This window comes from Poeciliopsis prolifica, unplaced genomic scaffold (assembly GCF_027474105.1).
Source record: "Poeciliopsis prolifica strain line A6 unplaced genomic scaffold, Auburn_PproV2 SCAFFOLD028, whole genome shotgun sequence".
NCBI classification, from domain to species: Eukaryota; Metazoa; Chordata; class Actinopteri; order Cyprinodontiformes; family Poeciliidae; genus Poeciliopsis; species Poeciliopsis prolifica.
In genome coordinates, this window is record NW_026562403.1 from 4879929 (window position 1) to 4893239 (window position 13311).

Here is a 13311-nt window from a genome sequence, read left to right on the forward strand (position 1 = left end):
GGTTTTCTACTTCTTCTGCTAACCCCATCTCCTTTGAGATGGGGTTAGCAGACACAAAGTCTGCAGAAATGTTAGCTGCCCTTTGCTTAACCCCAGACTTGTGCAATTGGATGGAGAGAATACCAAGAAAGCATTAAATAAAGCCAAGGTATGTCAAATTTTGAACTAGAGATCTCAAATTCAAGGTAGCCGAGGTAATATGAAGTAGGTGCGTTTTTTCTGCTGTCCAAATTGCTTTCAACAACATGGGGGGGTCAGTTTTAGAGGGTGCTGTCGGATAAATTATAAACTTAGCATAGTTTATAATTTAGTATTAGCTCCAACAAATACTGAGTGGCAGATATGACGTCTTAGAGCGCAGCAATATCTGTATTTATGCCTTTAAAATGAGCTAAATAGGCCTAGGAAATGGGGAGAAACAGAATCTGGAAGAGCATGGAATAATATCATAAAGGTGTTTTGAAGCACCTACTGTCTTATTGCTTGGAAATAACCAAACCTCAACCACACAGTTTCACTTTTCCAATGTCCCTCCCCTGGACCGAGAGCGTTCTGACCACACCTAAACGTCAGAGGGGAAATACGACACATACATAACATTTAAACACAAGCAGATAATGTCAACAACCGTTTTATTGTAATATACAATAATATTCACTTCTCACCTAATATTTAAATGCGAATTTAAGGGAATTTGTTTATTTAGGGATCAATTTCCGGACGTCTTTATTTAGCCCTTCCCCCCCACACTGATACGTAAAATGGTTTAGTCCAACCTGGAACTGTCTATTATTTTCGGTAAAGACGATGCTTGCGGCTGATAAATCCGTTTCTGTGTCACATCAACGTCAGCAACAAATCTCCAGACGAACAGACGAGCTACCATTTTAAAGTCAACCACTGCGACATTTGATTGGGATGATATAGTTCAGCACTGAGACCGTTTTCCTGTGCAGGACACCCCTGTTGCTGTTGCTAGGTGCTGCTCCTGGCACTTCCTTGTTCAAAAGTTTTATTTAGAGGAAGGCTTGCGGGAAGAAGTTGGTCACTGGACTGGGTGTCATTCCTGCCGTCGGCGGCAAAAGCGATGGAGTTGTGGCGCACATTTGACTGTAATTAGCGTGAACCCGCCGCCGCTTCGATCATAGATGAGACGCTCAGAGACTGTCTGCAGTGAAAGGCTCCAGAAAGAGGAAGATGTCCACGGCTAGCATTAGCGAAGACATCCGAGGGAAGTTTCCCCTTCATTCCGCAGTTTGGGAGAACGACTACAGGAAACTGGAACAGCAAATACGATCACAACAGGTCTGTGGAAACACCAAGTTAGCTGATAAGACCACAAAAATGAAAGTAGAGGCTAGCTGCTCGCTGTGTTTGTAGCCTGTGAAAGTAGGCCAGGGGTGTTGACAGATGCTGTGCTGTCACACAGGAAAGTTACCTGCTGACTGATCAGCTCACTCACAACAGCAGCTTCCTCAGAAAAACAGGAAGGAACAACAGGTGCATCTTTGCTTTGCGAGACTGATCGAAAAGTTTATATATTTATGTAATTCAAAAGTGAAACTCGTGTGGTATATTGATTAATTACTCGCATAGGGGTGTATTGTTGTTCATTTGGAAATGAAAAAGTTTGTGGCTAACAATTTAACGTTTATTTTGAATATGAGAGTGCTACGTTATGACCTGGGAAACACAGCTGTCATTGCTAAGAATGATTAGCAGTAGTCCTCTTTCCAAGCATATTTTTGGAAAGTTGTATGGAAGGAAAAACTCATTTTTTCAATCTATAAACAACTAATAACTGAAATCTTGAGAGAATCTTCACCACTCAGTTTTTCATCTGCATCTGCAGTCAGTCCAACAGTCTCCAGTCTTGTATCTAGGACATGGACTACAGCTGTTTCATTTCTTGTAGTAAGCATATTAGAGGCGTCTTACCAGAGGTGATCCAAAGTTTTCTTTTCAGATTAAATTAAATGTTGCATTTTATTTCTAAATCAAGATCCCAACATCTGGAGGAAGAGTGGAAAGGCACACAATCCAAGTTTTTGGGGGGTCTATGTCATCTGATGATATTGGTCCAGTGTGTTTTATCAAGTTTAAATGCAGTTGCCTGCCATAAAATCTTTTGCACTTTATATTTTCTTTTTGTGACGTGCTTTAGGGAAATTCAGATTAAATCTTTCCACCTACACTGCACCACTACGTCCATTCAGATGAAACTATCTGTAGCACAGTCTGTAACTAATGATTACAGAAAATAAGTTTCATCCAAAAGTCATAAACATTTGTTATGCTCAGCATATCAGATGTATAACAAACATGTCAAGACATAACATTGGATGAAGGTAACAAAAACACTTTTACAAGATAAAAAAAAAATGGATAATTACAAATAATAATGTCTCTTCAGTTACTGTGCCTCTGAGTTGATTTAAGGGAGACTTTTTACGAAGGGACTTTGGCTCTTCTAACCAATGACTTCATGTCAATTACAGCGTGACTCATAAAACTTATGCTTATGTGGTGGCGCAGGTTCGTGTAATTATCAACCGCTGCTAAAATTTGTACTTACAACTGCACAGGGATGTCATTCAGGTAAACGTAGACTGTTGTTGTGACCCTCTTCGAGTGTTTACCTGTACTGTATGACATAATTTCTGTACTTGTAATGTTTCTTGTATGTTTGTTTTCGTTTTTTTTCTCAGAATGACATCGAGGCCGTTGATCCCCGGGGTCGAACACCTTTGCACCTAGCCGTGTCGCTCGGACACCTGGAGTTGGTCAGAGTTCTCCTGAGACACGGTGCTTCAGTGACTAAAGAAAATGCCAAGCATTGGACAGGTTAGCCTGCTGCATATCGGCCAAGTAATTCTGTAGAACACTGTCCTTCATCTTCTCTTATTTGTGGTATATCCTCATCAGTTTCATGGTTATTTTATCTCCTAAATCCTCTCGTCATCTGTTGCTAATGGACTTTCTTGTAGATGCTTATTATACTCCCTCAGTTACAGTAAAGCGCTCACCACCACCATTACTGAGGTTTTCAAATGGAGAATTGCAATAGCAGTGGGACCGATGCTGATATTTTAACAGGCATTGTGGTTTCCATGCTCTTCTGTGCAGTGCTGCAGGAAGCTGTCAGCACTGGAGACCCAGAGATGGTTCAGTTAGTGCTTCAGCGTAGAGACTACCTCAAAGCCTCCACTGCTCTGGGAGGAGTGCCTGAGCTGCTGTTGAAGATCAAGGAGGTTTTTATTCAATTTTTTTTTAACAGAATGTTTGTAAGTCTGGAAATGTTTACTATTGTAGAATCAATTGCTTTTTTTTCTCTCTCACCAGTCTCCTGACTTTTACATGGAAATGAAATGGGAATTCACCAGCTGGAGTAAGTGGGATTTTTTTTTTTAGTGTGTGCTTGTTTGTGTGTGTGTGTTATTATAAAGGCACATTCAAGCTGATGCTCAAGCATCCAGAGCTCTTTGCATAAAGGTTTCATCAGGTCATACAGGCAAAACAACATACCTGCCTGTGCTGTTCTGTCAGGTTTGTTTGCTGACGTTCAGGCTAAGCGTCACATTCTTTCCACTGTTCGTGTTGTTGCTTCACAGTCCCTCTCCTGTCCCGGATATGTCCGAGTGACGTTTGTCGCATTTGGAAAAGTGGTGCCAGCCTTCGAGTTGACGCAACCCTTCTGGGCTTTGACAACATGACGTGGATCAGAGGCCGAAGGAGTTACATCTTCAAAGGAGACGGTATGTGTGTTTTAAACTCCTATGTACAGATGCTTTCTAAGGTGTTTAAGCGTAAAAAACATTTTGCTTTTTTTTTCCTCACAGATTCCCATGCAGAGTTAATGGAGGTGAACCACGATGATGGCGTCGTCGACACAGAGCGCTTCAACATATCCCAAGAAATGGAAGAAGTCACGTTGGAGTCGATGCAGCCAGCTGAACAGGAAGTTGCCAAAAGATTGACAACACCTGTTGTCAACACCTATTTGGACACAAAGGATATTGCTTTTGAAAGGTAAGGTTTCTTTCTGGTTGCCATCAGTCACAAAACAAGTAGCTTTAATGCTATTTAATCTCTTTTACTGTCAGCTATTGTTTGTCTCTAATTAGGTTAGTACTCATCTGTGCCATCACAGTTTATTATTTTCTCTGCATTGTAAAGGGTTGTTCTAAGATGGCAAAACATTCTCTATGAAGTTGCCTTGTTTTCTCAAATATTTAAAAATTTTTTCCAACAGATGCAAATCTGGGATTTTAGGTTGGAGAACAGACAAAACCGAAGCAGTCAATGGATTTGAAGCAAAGGTTTGATAAAGTTACATGGCTGACATTTAGAAAAAACAAACTGCAACTGTGCAGCCGGTCATTTGGTTTTGTGGTTTATTTTCTTTCAGGTTTTCAGTGTCAACAATGTAAACGTGGTCATCAGGACGAGGACGGAGCATTTAACAGATGAGGAGAAAGCCAGGATTAAAAGTAGGCAGAGAACATTTCTCTTTCTTGATGTTTGTTTCTCCAGGGTTATAAATTCACATGTAACCTTTCTATTCAAAGGTGAAAGGAATGTTTTAGAGTCTTTGCTAGGGACTGTGGAGCAGCACATAAGTGCCCAGGGGGTAAGATGCTCATTTCAGTATTGATTAAAGATCAAATTATTTGTTTCGCCTCTCGGTTAGTGGCTCATTTTAGTTTGTTACTGCAATTTGCAGAACTTAACTCTGGAGTATGCCACAGCCACAAACCCCACTGCGATCACTCCAGATGAATATTTTAATCCCGACTTTGACCTGGGTAACAGGGACATTGGTCGTCCCATCGAACTGACGATTCGAACACAAAAGTAAGAGTTTCTGTTTTTATTGTGCAACCTTCATCAGGCTGGGTGCATGCTTGATGAATGCCTTCTGTAATGTTCATCCAATTAGGTTCAAAGGAACACTGTGGATGAGTGAGGAGCATCCTTTGTCCCTGGTGGAGCAGGTGACCCCCATCATTGACCTCATGGCTCGAACCAGTTCCCATTTTGCACGATTAAGAGACTTTGTAACCCTGAAGTTTCCCCCTGGATTTCCTGTTAAAATAGGTACAAACCAATACATTCTTTTTTTTCTTTTTTGTTTTTAAGAAAATTTGTGTCTTAAAGACTTTTTTTATCTCCTCAGAGATTCCCCTGTTTCATGTGCTGAATGCCAGGATCACATTTGGTAATGTAAACAAATGTCGCACCGAAGAGGAGGCAGCAGCCACGCCGACATCCCCGGACGAAAATGACGACGTACCCACAGGTAGCGACGCAGCCACAACATTTGTTGTCTTAAATAAACAACAACAAAAAAAAACCCTCCACGTTTTTAACTCCTGAGCATCTTGTTCTCCATTTGGTTCTGCCCTCCTTCCACAGCTACAACTCCATTTCAGGTGTGTCCCTCAGTGTTCGAAGTACCTCCGAATTATCACCGCAGAGGCGGCAGCCGCCACACCCCTATGTCCAACAACGATGATGAGCTTCTGCAGTATGCCATCCATCAGAGCCTCCTGGACTCACAAAGAGGCTCAGGCGAGGTCAGGCTGTATTTTCCACTGCTTATTCGATCATGTTCTGCCTGCTCCTTTCTAAAAGGCTCTCTTGTTTGTGTGCTTTTATAGGTGAGCTGGGATGATGCTAATGAAGAATTTTCACATGCAATGACAGGCAGCCATAGCGATAGGTAGGTCCACGCCTTTTCACTAAATACATTTTTCAAATAAAGATCTGAAAAGTGTGGCATACATTTCAAATCAGCCAACTCTTGAGTATAACTTTTGGCTGCTCCTCTGTTGCTTGCTAACGGCAACAGCTCAGGGTTGGATCTGACTTCCTTTCTTTCAATGTCATTCCAGAAGTATCCCTGAAGGGTCGCTGGTGGAAATTGGAGACAGCGTCACCCCCGCGAGCTCCCCTTCCGCTTCCAGCCATGACTCGGACCTCCGCCTGGCTATGGAGCTCTCTGCTCGAGCTCAAGAAGAGGAGGAGAGGATGAGGAAGCAGGAGGACGAGGAGCTGGAGCGGATACTGCAGCTGTCGCTCACCGAGAAGTGAAAAGGAGAAAGAGGGAATTTTAAAACGACGTTCCTGGAACCAGAAGCAACTACCACACCTCAGTGTTTCCTTCTTAACCTCTCTAAATCCACCTATGCAACCACTGATTTTAATTTTTACTGTAACAAACCTGGACCCATACAGGCAATTAAAAACTCTCCATTATTTTTCAATAGATATTTTTGAGAATAACTTTTCTTTCCTAAATTTCTTCAAGTGGACATCTTGTCACTACTTACTTACTTCAGACTGTTGAGATACTTTAGTCCTTTAGTTATTTTTGTTTACTATTCAGACTCACAACAGCATTCACATGTTGATCATTATTGTTTGGATTGGGGTTAAATTAAAGTTAGGTTCTTGAGTTAGCTTCAAATGTTTCTTTGTGCTAAGACGTCACAATTTATGCCACCACAGCCCTTATTTTGTTTTGTTTTTTTTCTTAACATGTCAAGTCAGATTTTTTTCTAAAAGCCTAGCACAACAAATTATTTTGAGCACTGCAAATGTAAAGCTGCAAGTTTGAGTATTATTGCAAGTCTTCCTGCAGCGTCACTACTCAACAAAATGTTTGGCTCATCGAATAAGAAAAATCTCAGGGTTCCAACTTTCTAGATTTTTTTTTTTTCTTCCAACATTTATTTATGAGTTTCAGAGCTGTTGTAGCCTGGTAAATGTTTATGATGCGAAACGGTATTTCTCATGCATATCACTCTATGCTAAAAGCTAAAAATGGAAAATTCTTGGAGCCATTTCTGAATGCATTTAGATCTACGTTGTGAATGTACAGGACTGCAGGGGTTGAACGAACGCATGTTGCCATGGGAAATGTTTTTTAAAGTAACTCCATGGTGACAAATCTGTGCTGCAGCCAGGCCTAGACTAGGCTTGAGGTAATAAAGTAATTATTTTTGTAATCTGTCACTGAGCGCAGCTTCAACTCCCTTCAGAAATGCAATAACAGAGACCGGTCTCGTCTGTGAGCCGTCGCGGTAACCAATGTAGCAGAGTTCATCTCCTCCAACCATGAACTGGAGGCGTCACAGACTCCATCCAGCATGATTAAGAGTAGCAGCTTCAGCATGTGCCAAGGATCACTTTGCTCTGAAAATGCCTGAGGGGCCGAGGTGTTGTGAAAAGTTCCTGGAGTGCCACTAAAACAAACAAACAAAAAAAACTTCTGCTAATGTTTTTTTTTAAGATTTGTTTTTTTTTATGTGACTGATGAGCTGAAAATGCTTTTGGTTTGTATCGGAGTGATGCAGAGTAACATCAATTAACCACTAAAGTTGATTTCACTGACAGCCAACCACTTTTTAAAGGTCCCTGTTGTTGCTGTGATTCCATTAGGAGCTTCAACTCGTCAACTAACTAATGGATCAAGTTGCCAAACTGGTGAAAAGTCAACTTTATGAAGGCGAGCTAATGTTAATACAGATCTCTGCAATGCAATGTGTGAGCAAAGATCTTTTCTAAAAGAAATTGTGACAATTTTGAAAATCTCTGAAAATGTTCTAAAATAAAAGCACTTTATTTCCATGAGGACTAAACTTGTTTTTTCTTTCCTAAGTTAGCGACTTTGAAAAAAAATAAGCCATGACAATGTTGATATTTTCAGAATTTTTTTATTTTTATTTGTTTCTTTTTCATTCTTTTTTTCAATAAAGTTTTTAACAACTGCCTCAGTATAACAAAAGTCAATTTAAGTCTAATATCTCTACCACTATAGACTTCAAAGTTTGGCAGATTTGATGTGACAGACCAAGACAAAGTGGTTCATCAGCTGTGAAGAATGCTTTGATGGACCCAGTTAATAGAGTCCATCTGTGTTTTATTTACTCTCAGATTAAATCTCATACTTAAATAAAGGGCAATCCCGGAAGAAAGCCTGTTAGAGGGGCCGGGTGTCTTAAGACGGAGGTGGAGGCTCATCTTTCACCACAAAAACCACACCAAAAATTACAATGGAATGATTTAGATCAATACATATTCAATCAAAATGATATTCACAGATATCCCAAAAATAGTTGCAGCCCACAGGCTATTGGTTTAACAAAACAAATTGCTGAGCGTCATTTTCTCTTTCATATTACTCTTACGCACTACTTTGTGTCACATAAAACGCAAATAGGACACACTAATGGTTGTGGTCATAGTGTTTTACAAACAAAACAAGTTCTAGATTACTAAAAACCACGTAAAATTTACTATAGATAGTTTTTTCTGCAATATTTATTTTATTACTGCACAGTCTCAAGACTGAACAGAAAAAAAGATTTTTACTGTTTAATTAATCAGTAATAAATACATTTCAACATAGCAAATCAAGAAGCACTGATCACTGCGATTGTTGATTTGTAAAAAAAAAAAAAAAAAAAACCTCTCAGATGTGTCATGGCAAATCCGATATAAAGAGAATAATACAACTACAAAGCTATGTAAAATCCTTTTATTTCTCAAAATTTTAGAGATTTGTCTTTTTGTTTTTGTTTTTCTTAATGCGAGCTAGACGATAATAATTCATATTTTAGGTCACTAGAGACCTAAAATATGAAGCTCCATGTAGTATAGCATAAACCCTCCCCCACATGTTGCTGTTCACTGCCAATCTGCTGGAAAATAGAAAGTTCTTTATTTTTTTCAAACAGGTGAATCTCACTAAGGTCCATAGTAATTATTTTTGCAAAAATTAACATATTTTATTAATAAAGATCTCTTATTGAGAAATCTCACTGGCCACAGGTTCAAATATTCAACATCATCATTTCTGAGCCTCTTCATTATCATTTGTGCCTTCTGGTCCGGTGCTGCGTCATGTTGGAAAATATCCTGATTATCATTGAAATGTGCTTGTACTGCTGGAAGGAGGATAATATCAGGATCTGTCACAGCTGACACAATATGCTGATCATGACACCACTTCCGCTTTCTTCTCGAGACCAAAGATTTTCCAGAGTTCATAGACAAGATGGATCCATGAGAGAAAATAGTTTTGTTTCAGTCCCATGGAGTCCACTCCTTGTACTTCCTGTAGAAACCCAGTCTGCCTTGATGTTTACCTTGGACCAAAGCAACTTCTTGCAGCCGCACTTTTTACAAGGCCATTATCCAACAGTCTTTGTCTCAGTGCATGCAAACATGCTCACACCCATCTGCTGCCAATATTGAGGAAGCTCTACACCGGTGGCAACACCACCCTGTGGTGTGCCTTTGAGGGGGGAACCCTTGTGTGACAATCTTTGATATCCTTATGTTGTCTTTGCTCTTGTTCAGTCTGTCAGCTTGAACTTTTAGAAAATAAGCAAAAATGTTTTTTCAAGCTGAATATTTGAGGCAGCAATTTCCTTGAATGTGAGCACGTTTTAATAGGGAGCGATGACGACTTCACGCTAACCATGGCTAAAACTGGCAGGTACAGATGTTAGGTGCATATATTGCCCACTTTTACTGCGATCTGCAAATCAATGTGCCATTTTTAGCTGGTCAGTCGCAGGATATTTTGATTTAGGCTTCCAAATCAGAAGGTGAAACTGCTGATGGCTGCCTGGCTGTACTGCCATCTGCTGGTCTCTGCTCGCAATGCAGCTTGTACCAGAAGACACCCCTCAGAGTTTGCGTCCAGTTTCAGCGACGAGCCAGAGGTTTGTAGACACAGACAGCCATGATGATCATCAGCAGCAGCAGGACAGCGAGGACACTCCCCAGCGTCACTGTGAAGCAGCAAAACACAGATCACCAACAACACTGCTCGCCACGGGATGGCGCAATGCTCAATATTAGGACAACAGGACTAAAGCACAGAAACCAAACCGAATCTTGCAGGAACAATTCTCTAACTGGTTTCCAGTTAAACACCAGAACTCACCGAGGTTCTGCTTCTTCAGGACCACATAAGGCCTCTCGGTCAGGTTGGATTCGTCCTGAGCGCTGGTTATCACACTAAAACATAATATCACAGCCTGTGGGATGAGATGCAGCATCATGTTGATCGTGGATGAAGGTGGAGAACGATGATCATGAGGAGAGGCGTTTTGCTTCCGCTGATTCAGGGTCCTAAAGCCACTGGGCTGTAACACTGGCTTTAAGATCTGCCTTACTATCTCAATATTTTAGAAACTTGATACTATTTTTGCGTGATTAACTTGTTACAACATCATCAAACGATCTCAAGAAAACAATCATAAGGTTTGTTTTAACGTAATTAAAATATTCAACAATTGACAATCAATCGATTGATTGTCATGTTGAATATTTGCATATATATATATATATATATATATATATATATATATTATATATATATATATATATATATATATATATATATATATATATATATATATATATATATAAATGTTTTTGTAACTCAGACCCCCAGATAGTTATTTTCTTTGGTAACTATAAATTGTTGCACTTTTCAGTTTCAATTGATATGTTCTTTATGTTTCAACCTAAACAGTTACAGATTAAATATTATTCCATTTTAAAGTAATTTCAACTGTTTTGAACAATTTTAACACAAAATTAAAAAAAAAAAAAAACATTTTGCAATCTATAGGCTGTTCATGTACTGCTGGCATTTTCTGATCTTTCATAGAAATTTTAGGAGTTACTTTTTTAAACACACATTGTACTTTCTGGAACTTACCAAAAACATTTAAAGAACGTTCTTGAGTAAGCAAGTAGTATAATAAGGAACCGATATGCCACTGGAGGTTCTGTTCCTCCAATGTGCCATTGGCAATTTTTGTATCAAGGTAAATAAAACCTTTTCTTAATCCGGAGTTGTCTTTTTTAAGACAACTACGGATGATCTGTGCTTTATCCCAGCAACACTTTCTTGGAATTTACCACCAATTACTTTCTAACAGCTTAACACTTTCTTAGAGCTTTCATGAAATTTACTGAGAAATCAGGTTATATAATGGGGTATTATCCTGGAAATTTGGGGTCACAACTGACTGAGGTCCTTTAGGAACTAAACTGTATTATGAGGTGACCTGTCAACATATTCTAATTGTTGCACTAAGCAGTAATATTGTATGTCCATTTAAGAATCATATCAATCTACTGATAGAATAAAGGTAGATCATCTCTGTTTTGTAAGAGGTACAGTTACATTTACAGAGTGAACCGTTCGGTCCTGTTCCTGCTGTAAATAACTCAGAAAACCTTTTTAAAAGACTAAGACATTGTACAAACAATGAAAGAAGAAACGGGATTGTTTTGACAGCTTTACTGATGACAACTTTACAGCGGCAGAAATAAAACCATAAAAATACTCTGTGGGATATTTTACTTTTCATTGTCTGGATCAGATACAAAATATTTCTACACATTCAAAGATTCATGGATTACAGAAAAAGCTGCTCTTTAGTTTGATGCTAAAGAGCTTTAAGCAAATCCTAAGCTTTGAATAATGATTTGCCTCTTCTGACTGATCAGGTGACACCAGAGGAAACCACTATAGTATTTCATCTCGCATTTGTTAGTTTAATTAATACAAAACTCATATCCAAACAATGCAGTAAGTAATGAGAGAGGAGGATCATCCCCTCTACAGATCACCCTCTAAAACTCAGTAACTACTCCAACAGATATTGGTAGAATCCAATGAAGAAAAAAAAAACTAAGAGGTATACAGAGAGAATGAAAAGTATAACAAATGAAGGGTCATTAAAAGTGCTGCTATAAATGTTAAGCAACTGTGGTGGAAATTTTCACTGTCAAATCACTGTTCAAGAAGTTCTCCCGAAGCTCCAAAGTGCTTTGGGTTGATTATGCAGCAGAAGTGGGATTTTCTTTTTCTACAAAAAGACTTCAACAACCTTTGAAGAGCACATTTACTTCTGCTTTGTCCAATATTGATTGACTAAAGACAAGTGGGGAAACTCCGAAACCACCAAAGGATTTTAATCCTCCCACCTCCACATTTTACTCCTCCAAGACAGATTCTCCAGAGAAACGTCCGTGTTCTCCTCTTTATAGACCAGAGAAATCCTGTGAAACCACCATTCCACGGCTCTTCAAAGTTGTTTCCTCTGCTGTGTCCAATTAAATTGATTTGTCTCCAAGAAAATAAAGTTTTATGTTTTGATCTTCTGGTGATATGCGTCACATTTTTTTACCATCACCAAGCTGAAGCGGTGACCTTAAAGCATTTTCTTAATTTAGTACCAGATGTCATAACATAATTATTAGAAACATTGCATAGCTGACAGGGAAAAAAACAACAATCAAGACAGAAAAATACAAGAATTGTTAATTTGTGTCATAAAATGCCAACAGAACCTCACAGAGAAGCATTGACCTTTACAAGGTCAATGCAATGACCTTGTAAAGATTTAAAATTCACAAGGTTGACCCTGTTTCTTCACAACCTCTGCAATCCTTTCTGGCATGCTAGATATAAACTTCTGAAGCAAATCCCGGCTTAGAGTGAACCATTCTTGACGTATCAGAGTCTGGAGCTGCTCGCTGTTCGACGACTTCTGCTTGTCCACTCGCTTTTTGAGGAACGACCAAAGGTTCTCCATGGGGTTGAGATCGGGAGAGTTTTCTGGCCACAGGTCCAAAACTTCAACCTCATGGTCTTTGAACCACTTGGTTATCAGTTCTGCCCTGTGGCATGGTGCCCCGTCATGCTGGAAAAAATATTTTCCATCATCAAACTGCTCGTGTATTGTTGGTAGGAGCTGCTCCTGCAGGACGGTTTGATACCACTCTTCGTCCATGGAGGTGTCCTTGGGTAAAACTGAGAGTGAGCCCACTCCCTTGGATGAGACACAGCCCCACACATGCACCGCATCGAGATCCGTCACTGCTGGCACCACACAGGTCTCCTGGGTGGCCTCATCTTTTCTTCTTACCGATCCTTTCCCAGATGTTGCAAACAATCGGAAGGAAGACATGTCAGAGAAAATGACTTTGCACCAGTCCTCTGTGGTCCAGTCTATGTACTTCTGGCAGAACTCCAGTCTGCCCTGGGCCTTTTCCTCCGACAACAGTGGCTTTTTGGCGGACCTTTTTCGTCTCCCTGTGCAAGCAGACGCACCCACTCCCACCTTTTGCAACTGTTGAGCAAGCTCTGCACCAGTGGCACTCTTCAGCAGAAGATCATCCTGGTTCTTGCTGGACAGTTTCGGACGCTCAACACAATGCAAAACCCGCTTCACTGTGGACAGAGACACTTGCATTCCAGCAGTTTCCAGTTCCTGC

General features: G+C 39.9%; 1 protein-coding gene across 1 annotated transcript; it reads left to right on the forward strand.

Annotated features, from left to right (window-relative positions):
- Positions 1 to 770: 770 nt before the first annotated feature.
- Positions 771 to 7635, forward strand: ankrd13a (ankyrin repeat domain 13A). The gene is made up of 15 exons (XM_055048960.1): positions 771 to 1305; positions 2709 to 2844; positions 3127 to 3251; positions 3343 to 3388; positions 3612 to 3755; positions 3840 to 4029; positions 4253 to 4319; positions 4409 to 4490; positions 4569 to 4630; positions 4724 to 4854; positions 4940 to 5097; positions 5177 to 5299; positions 5416 to 5576; positions 5661 to 5722; positions 5895 to 7635. Exons 1-15 carry the CDS (start codon positions 1198 to 1200, stop codon positions 6091 to 6093), a joined length of 1794 nt encoding a protein of 597 aa, XP_054904935.1. The 5' UTR covers positions 771 to 1197; the 3' UTR covers positions 6094 to 7635.
- The last annotated feature ends 5676 nt before the right edge of the window (positions 7636 to 13311 follow it).

What these genes read in the sequence shown, in the direction of transcription:
- ankrd13a (XM_055048960.1), top strand. Translation starts at nt 1,198, where the DNA reads ATGTCCACGGCTAGCATTAGCGAAGACATCCGAGGGAAGTTTCCCCTT. An exon ending in AAATGCCAAGCATTGGACAG is followed by an intron (nt 2,845 to 3,126) that starts GTTAGCCTGCTG and finishes TCTTCTGTGCAG; the next exon opens with TGCTGCAGGAAGCTGTCAGC. An exon ending in AAGGATATTGCTTTTGAAAG is followed by an intron (nt 4,030 to 4,252) that starts GTAAGGTTTCTT and finishes TTTTTCCAACAG; the next exon opens with ATGCAAATCTGGGATTTTAG.